Below are 9220 nucleotides of genomic sequence, written 5' to 3' on the forward strand. Positions count from 1 at the left end.
CTATTAGTTTCATAGTTGCTCAACTCTGACAGAAACGTTACATTTGAAGAAAAGATATAAAATAATGTTTACTATTTGAGTTATTTTTTTTTACCGCAATTGGACCATCTTCCTTTTACGTATTACATACAGTTAATCAAGAATCTTTCGAAATGACTCTGGATTTAACCCATCAGCTCTTAGAGCATCATGCTTCTGAGTAAAATCGATGGGGTAAAAAAATAACTGCATTAAATTAAGATTTTAAAACAATTTAATAAAAATTAGGTAAGCAAAAAAAAACAAAAATATTCCTACTTTTAAAACAAAATTGCACTATAAAAAGAAACAATATTTCTTAAATTATTTAAACAACTTCATCGTATAACACACAGAACATTTTCAATAATTATAGAAAGAGACAAATATTACAGTATATTTTCTAGTTTATATAATTGGTAATCAAGACAACAAATCTTATGATTCGATTGTTTTTCCTATCTAGATTATTACAATTCATAAAAATGACAATATTACAGTTCATCATAGCTTTCACTAAGAGAATCATCTTCGATATCATCAAATTCTGCCAAGTCATATGCTGGTTCTTTGTCCTTAGTTGGTTTTACTTCCCTAAAACAAACAGAAAAACTTTTTAATGAGGAGTCAATAGTTGTCCGTGGATTATATATGAAAAGGTGATTAGGGGTGCGGTCAAGATCAGAGATGAGTAAAAACTGATTTATTAGTGCCAATGTTTCGGCTAGAAATGTAGAGGTATTGCTTTTATGTTATAAATGAATGAAGGTTATATGGGTCATTCTCCGATTTCGATGCTATTTCAGTTATAGGACTTTTTAAAAATGATAAAATATGAGAATGATTATTTTATCTGTTATGATCATTATTTAAGCCGACATTTCTTTCTCCGTTCGAAGTTCCAATAATTAATAGCTGTGAAGTTAATAAATATTTCAGTTTCCTCCTCGCAGTAAATACAAAAAAATTTATTGTCATATTGTTCAACATCCTTTCAAGTATTGTGATAAAACATGATTCCAATTTTAAGTCGATAGGCATGTAAGTAGTATTGAAGAAAATGCAAATATGTAAAAAAACTTTTTATTAAAAACTAAAAGTATAATTTTAAGTGTATCATAATATAAATTGATTTTTTAAACTTTATTTTGAACATAACAGACCTTATTTACCATTTTTTTTTTCAGGAATTTTATTAAAATCAAAATTTATTACATCGTTAGTTTAGAAGAAGACTGTCACAACTCAAAATAATTTATTTTTATATATAAGTAGATGGTCAGGGTTGCGGTCAAAAAAAGAGCAAACAGTTTAAAACTATTTGTTCTTTTTTTGACCGCAACTCTGACCATCTACTTATATCTAAATCTTTACGGTCAACTATATATACATATAAATTTATTTTTATATTTTCACAATGAGACTGCAATTTATCTACATTATTATGTGGAAGAGAGTTACAAGTTGTTATTCCTACCGCACCTGCTAGATGGTGCAGTCATTCTTCCAAACTGACGATATGGTTCATCATCCAAATTTGATGCTATTTAGAAATACAACTTCTTCGAAAATTAAAATCGATTGTTTCCATTATTTAAATGTTTATTACCTTCAGAAAATGCTCTTTGACAACTCTTTAAAGCAGGCACACATAGGCTAATGTAGTTTTCTTGATATTGAATTATAAAAAAGAGCCTGTGCCTAGACAGTCTACTTTCGAGGACTTTGAGAATGAAAAATATGGAGCATGAATGAGGTTTAATAATATTGATGAAACAAGTAATAAGTATAGCTTTTGGTCAGTTTAAAAATGGAAAATGCAATGGGAAATTTTAATTTTAGAGGATTTTTTTTTTTAATTTGGCACAGAAGCACTGCGGCAAATAAGGCCTATTGTGTGCTAATAATATTACGACAATCTTGTAATTAACACCACAACATTGGGGTGAACTCGTTAGAGCTTAAGGTTTGAAGATTCTAAGAATCTTAATAGACTTGAGGGATTGATCAGCTCGTACTGTTTGGGATCCATCACACGATCCACCCCAAACCGCAAACCTGCAAATTGGTCATACCAACGTATCATGCGGTATGCAGCCTCATCCTCAGCATAGCAGAATCTGAGCAGGGGTGACTCTGTTAGCTAGAGGTTAAACAATGTTTATTTAATCTACAATAACCTGTATAGATAGCCAAAGCAGTTCATCGCTTCAACCCCTACGGGGTTCATCTATGTAGGAGCAGATTAGCTTGCCTTAGTATTTTGTCAAGCCACCGGTCCTATATGGATTTTCTTAAATATTTTGTATTTTTCCTCCCTAAATTATAAATATTAAAACTCATATAATACCCTGGTTGCGCGGAGGTAGGCTTCTTTTTCTTCCTTCCCATCAGAAACATTCGGATCCTTCGATTTCCATACTTTGGTCTCCAATTAAGTCTTGTCTTTAATTTATTCGCACTCCAAGAGTCAGTTAAAACAATCACGTTGAGGCAGCCTTTGTTTCTCTTACAGCTTAGAACCTTGAAACGGTCAAAATTGACTTGGTTCCCTCTGTAATGAAAATTATTATTAGAATATATGTAAAATAGAGAATAGAAATATGTGTAATTTATAAATACATATATATAAAAAAAAAAAATATGAATCGATAAATATGTTAAAAGTTTGCCAAATATATAGGTCAGTATATCTTTCTTATGATTTCCATATGTATTTTCCTTTTTGAACAGATTTACATTGGGTACATAAATTCTTATATATTATATTTAATGATTTTTGGTTAGAGAATAAAATATGGGATGAGAGTTGTAGTTGAAATATAACTGAATCCAGAAAGGAGTTTTTCGTACGAATGAGTGAAAATAGAAGACAGAATCTGATGAAATTGAACAGCCAGATTCGAACCCGGGTCCTTGGAGTTAGTAGAACAGTGCCTTACCACTGAGCCACCTACTCCCATTGTTGGTAATAATAAATAAGCCAATTTAAACTTTTAAGTTCCTTAGTGCCTATAAGTTTTTGGTAAAAAGTATATATTTTATGTTTTTGAGTCCATTGTGAAATTGAAAAATATGAGGATACAATATGAGAACGGGGTAATATCCTGAAATGTTGAACAAGTACAAAATTTAGAATAGTAAATATTCTAATTGGAAGTTTTCTTCACCTCAAAAATTAAGAAAAAAAAAAAGATTTACAATGTTCACTAATGTTAAACAATTATAAATTAATTATTTATTCACAAAGTTAAAATAATTAAAATCTAATTATAACTAAATTACATATTTAATTGTTTATTGCAACTAAATTATATATAAAATATTAGAAATAAATTATATATTGAAGAAAATTGTAACAGGAACCAGTTTCTTTTTTTTTTTTATTTCTTAATTGATAAATACAAATCTCGAAGAGAGAAAACAAAAAATTACAAACGCCTAATGGATAATACATTTGAGCAATTTTCAATAACAAAAAACAAGAAAATTATTGAAAAAAAAAAAACATTAAGATTTAACGAGTGATTTTCTCCAATAGGTATCAATTTCTTAGACGATATTGAAATATTATTCTGCTGACAAATCCGGTCAAGAAGACATATAATAGTATTCCCGAATGTTTTTTTTAATTAACTGAAAGAATTAAAATGATATAACAACAAGCCACTTTTGAAACATAGTCGTGTCGAGGAAAATACATTTACACAAACGGAAGTGAATAGAATGCATAGTGAATGGAATCTGATAAAATCGATGTGATCAACTTTACACTAATGGTGCTGGTATCCCAGAAACTTTCATTTAAACCAGATTAACATTTCGATCGACTGTCTCCAACAACTAATTTGACTACAGAGACAGAGCAAAAAGGAATCAAATTTATTATTTCCTACATGAACACAAAGCCGCTCATAAAAAATAAAATCCAAAAAATGATACCATTAATTATAACCATTTTGCATCATAAATTAATCAATAAATCCAAAGAATTTCTGCAAACAATTATTTTTCCTAAGCTTCCTAATTTTTAAAATATGTAGGGAGTTTACATATTCATACGAAACCCATCAAATTGATGGACTAGCTATTTTATAAACAATCTTTAGATGTTTGCTTCATTCCTGAAATCATTCCTCAAATAATAAATATAAGAGTGAAAGAAAAGTCTTTACTAGGATGCTTCTAATTTGTTATCTCAACTGTGTCTCAATATTATAAACTAAAGTGGATTGTAAAGCCTGAAGGTTATCTTTCATTTTTGTCATTCACAAAATTCCTTGTTCTTTTCACCAAATAAACAAGAGATGATCTTTAGTATGATCGCTGCAGTGACAGTACAAGAATATTTTTTTAAAGACAATGAGCAAAAGTTTCAATTTTTGTAGACAGTCTCCGGTTATTGAAAGTATTTACAACGATATAATTGAATTTGAGTAGAGTATTTTTTTTATTTTGACCAATCCCCCTTCCTTTTCTAGCAATCATGAGTAAGTCCAGATATGGAACAAAATCATCAACCTGAAGGAAGACAGTTCGGAGGATACCTCCGGAGATCAGTGTGCATTAGGCCAAAGTGAAGCTGACAGTGAAAGCTCTGAATACATTGAAAGTAGAGAGATAAAAAAATATTCTGTGATAAAAAAAAAAAAAAAATTAACTAACTATCTAATTATGTAACTCTGCAGCCCGAGGAGGATCTTGGATTCCTGACAGCATTACACCAGTCCTCTCTGCACAACTCTCTCCTCCTCCAGTTCCTTATACTGAGATTTTCCAGGTCTTTTTCTGTATCTTGAACCCAACCTCTTCGAGGTCGTCCTCTCCTACTGGTACCATATATTTTTCCAAGCAGAATTTCTTTTTTGCATTCTTGATCCATCCATCCGTGCTACATGACCCAACTCTTCAATTCTCTTTGTTTGTATGAAGCAGACAATGTCACAAGATCCATGTAACTCATACAGTTCGCTGTCCTTCCGGATTCTCCATTCACCCTTCTTCAACACAGGTCAATAAATTTTACGGAAAATTTTCCTCTTGAAGATTTTGAAAGCATTTATTGTGAGGGTGCAAAAGGTCCAAGTTTCCGCAGAATATGTCACTACTGCTCTTACTAATGTTTTATACTTCTTAATTATTTATTTAAACCAGATTTTCCTCGATTTATACTTAATTTGAATAAATCAATTTTTTAAAGAGAATCTGTACTTTGGTTTACCCATCACTTTGTCGGGTGCTAGTAGAAATAGGTATATGAAAAACATCCATCAACTTATTGTTAACTTTGGTAGCAAGGAAGTGAAGTCTTTTTAATATATCTTTTAAAATAATTACTAATTATCAGGTTATTATAGTTAAGTTTGGAATGTAAGAATGTTACGTTGTTCTCAACATACAAGAGCCCGGTAGAAAAAAAGTCAGTTATTTCACCACAATTTTTGTTTTCTTTAATGAAAACTATGAATAATTACAAGTCGAAATCGATGAGTCTGCGAAGTATAGTTAGGGGGAATATAAAATGGCAGCTGTTTTAAAATGTTAAAAAAAATTAATCTTTAAAATTACTGCTCCTACAAAGATAAACATCATAAACTATTTTAAAGCACACCAAACTAGCTAATTTGAAAGCTAATATACATTTTTGTGTCTCATTGTTTCTAAGATATAGATTTCCCACAGTAAATTTACTAACTTTTACAGAGCATTTTTTATGAAATGTTGCTCTTAAAAAAACTAGGATTTATGGAAACTACAAGGGCTGTCCAGAAAGTAACAGACATTTTGTACTATCATGGCGATGGGAGAGGGTAGAGCCACCATTTTTGTGTCCGAACATTCCTACATTCAGTACGCAACCAGCTGTTGTAGCGTGAGGGCTGTGCGTTCCTCACTTTGCTCTCTGTGAGTCATCAAAATGTGCCCTACAATAGAAAATTGCACCACTTGTGCGAGACCTTAGGTGAAGCATGTCAACTGTGAAACAAAACAGCAGTCGATGGAATGGGCGCACACACATTCTCCAAAGAAACCATGAAAGTGTTTGCAAATGCTGTTAGCAAGAAAGGTCATGGCTACAGTGTTTTGGGACTCCAAGGGAGTGCTTCTCGTTGATTTTCTGAAACTTGGAGCAACAATAAACTCAGAAAGTTATTGTGAAACACTAAGAAAGTTACAGTGCGTCATACAAAATAAGCGTGGGGGAAAACTTAGCACCAAGATGTTGTTTTTTTCACAACACACATCCACACTCAGCCAATCGTGCCCAGCCACTCTTGGATGGGAGGTGTTTGACTATCCACCATACAGGATTTGGTACCGAGAAATTACCACCTTTTCCCAGTGATGAAAAAATGACTCGGTATACAACGCTTTGATACTGACGCCAAACTGCATGCCGGTGTAAACCACTGGTTGAAATCGCAGGTGGCAGATTTTTACAGAAAGGGAATTAAAAAACTTGAGCCACGGTATGATAAATGTCTCAATTTGAATGGCGATTATGTAGAACAATTGCTAAAAGAGTGTACCCTTCAAATGTATATCATAAACTTTGAATTTTTCAATTTGTGAATTGTTTATTTCAAAATGTCTGGAACTTTCTGGATAGCCCCGTATTTAACACAAAAAGCATTGCTAGGGGGGCTCCTATTTTAGTAAATTTACTCTACTTTAAAGTTCTGCTAGGTTTTTTTTTTTAAGTGTTTTAGGTAGTTTTATATATTTATAGATACATTTATAATATGGAGCTCCAAATGAAAAATTATTTATTTTTAAAGTTTTGACCACCATTTTTAATAACCTCAAACCATACTTGGCAGACTCATCAATTTAGACAGTTAACTATATTTAGTTTTTATTAGAGTAGCAAAAAAAAAAAAAAATCAGGTATAAATAACTTACTTTTTTTCCTCTTGGGCTCTTGTACTATCAATTTTAACTGTACAGATAGTTTGTTTGTTTGGAGTGTAGCCACTTTCTATTTCAACAGTTTTCGATCTTAAAATGTTTTATAACACTGAGGTAACAATGACAAAAACTCTTAAAAAATGTTGATAAATTTAAAGAAATAATTAACTGACCTATTTTCCTGGTGAATTTTCCTTAGAGCTTCATTAGGAGTAATGTCGAAGCTTGGAATTTGAAAAGCGAGTTTGACTCGCTTGATTGGCGCCCGAGCATCAGTGTTAGCAAAGAAGAAGCCTTTAAGACCTTTTATTTTCTTATTCAGAAGCCAACGGAAGGACCTCCTATCCGCACAAACAACAGCAAGTCCGTTCGACACTGGTATACAATCCAAAAATGATGGTAGCCAACTTCCTTTTGGCGAATTCATTTCTTCTTCAGTCCAATATCTCAGAATGTAGTCCTTTACATATTCTATATGTCCAACCGTGAAAGGCTGATTGAAATTATATAAATATTGGATGAGAACAGTGAACTTAGGAAATGGAGTTCCTACTTCATATTCTAGTTTTGGGAATGGAGCATCCTGAAACAATCAAAGGATATTGATGGTGGTCATTATTTTTGATAAATAAATACATTTATTTATTGATAGAGTAAATAAATAAAGATTTGTTTATTAGTTCATTTAGGTAAAGGCAGGAATGAGAATTAAGTTGAGACTAGTTAACACCAGCAAGAATTCTCGCATTCAATATATATATATATTATTACAATATATTTGTCCTTATTTTTAAATTCTTTTGAAATCAGTGTGATCTTGGTAATTTGAACTTCAGTACTCCAAACACCCCAGCCCAGTAAGCTGAACTGGCATAAAAAAAAAAAAGTTTTTTTTTTTTTAGAAAAATCAGCAGGAAATAACATTTTTGTATTCAAAACTGCACATGTATTTCAATTTTAACTTTGTAATCTATAGTTAAGTTGTTTTAATCACCAAGAAGATCGAAAGTGGAGATGTTAGCACAGTTTTGATATCAAGTAATTTAATTCCTATGAAAGTGTTCATAATATATTTTGTTGGAATTAGAAATAAATAATATCTATCCATAGAATGATACAGATGTTCATTAATGGCCCGAAGGTCATGAGGAGAATGAGTTCACATTTAAAACTGATGAGAAAATCGTACAGAGTGTTACCATACTCTATTGTTGTCTCTACCAAATGAAGAAGAAGAAGGTGAAAGATAAGTTGAGGAACTAATGACAATGAAGCATGAAAAAGCAGTGTCTTATTACAGTCACTGAAGTGGGGAACAGAGAATGATATAGCACAGCACCAAGTCCTTCACTCACATTTGAGAGAAGAAGCAGTGAAGAGGTTTCAGCAAAAAAAAAAAAAAATAAATAAATAAAATAACCAACTTTTTTTAATTAGTTAATTAACTTTTTTTGATAAATTTTTTTTAAATTTTCAACTGTCAAATTTACAATAAAATAAAAAGGCGGGGAAGGATAGCCATTTTTTTAGTGTTATGATCTCCTCTTGTGAGATTAGGACATGTCATACATCGACCAACCTACTCGCTATAATTGTCTGTTTGAAAATTCAGATAAGTAAGATCTTAAAATCTCCTCTTCCCGTTTTAAGCTAATATTTCAAAAGTGATCTTTTTTTTTATGTGAAATGTTGTACATCGACCAACCTACTCGCTGTAATTTTTCCTTTTTCATTTTAGAAATTATAAAAGAAAATTAGAAAATGGATTTGGCTGTTTTTGGAACTGTATGCTTGTTAGTAGATCAACTACAATATTTTTTGGAACAATAGTCCACCATTTATTGTAGACGTATTTATGGGACCTAATTTTGAACAAATTTTTCTTTTATGTATCTCTGTTATTATGATTTAATTGCTTCTTTCTAGTATATTTATATAATTTTTGAATAAACTAAAGATGACGATATAGTTGACATGTGATGTAAAAATAAATATAAATTTAACTCGGAGAGCTTTAAATCTAAAAATTTAATAAATAAAAGTAATAATGTACATTCATGTTGTTGAATTTTTTTTTATCATTTTCTTAATACTTTCTCTAATCCAAACTTTTCAGTAATTCAAAAATACCCCCTGCAGCAGTCAGTTTGGATTTCCGAGATTAAACTATAAGCAATATCATGCTCATTCATATAAACAATAATATATTATATTATCAAGAAAGTTTATTCAGTAGACACAAAGCTGCATACTTTATAATGACTATCTTCAAGTAACAATTTACATAATAAAT

At 31.0% G+C, this 9220-nt stretch overlaps 1 protein-coding gene across 7 annotated transcripts in view; it reads right to left on the reverse strand.

The window, feature by feature from the left end:
* Positions 1 to 235: 235 nt before the first annotated feature.
* LOC106692697 (uncharacterized) overlaps positions 236 to 9220 on the reverse strand; it is a 17755-nt gene continuing 8770 nt past the window's right edge. For 6 of the 7 annotated variants that reach the window (XM_067052420.1, XM_067052421.1, XM_067052419.1 and 3 more), the window contains 4 exons: positions 7101 to 7510; positions 6922 to 7017; positions 2369 to 2572; positions 236 to 612 (listed from right to left, as the gene is read on the reverse strand). In XM_067052420.1, coding sequence (XP_066908521.1) covers positions 513 to 612; positions 2369 to 2572; positions 6922 to 7017; positions 7101 to 7510 — 810 coding nt within the window. In that variant the 3' untranslated portion in view covers positions 236 to 512. The remainder of the gene's footprint in view (positions 613 to 2368; positions 2573 to 6921; positions 7018 to 7100; positions 7511 to 9220) is intronic. The other variant, XM_014438834.3, reaches the window with a different exon arrangement.

Source organism: Halyomorpha halys, unplaced genomic scaffold (assembly GCF_000696795.3).
Source record: "Halyomorpha halys isolate HHAL.00 unplaced genomic scaffold, Hhal_1.1 Scaffold1.1, whole genome shotgun sequence".
NCBI lineage: Eukaryota > Metazoa > Arthropoda > Insecta > Hemiptera > Pentatomidae > Halyomorpha > Halyomorpha halys.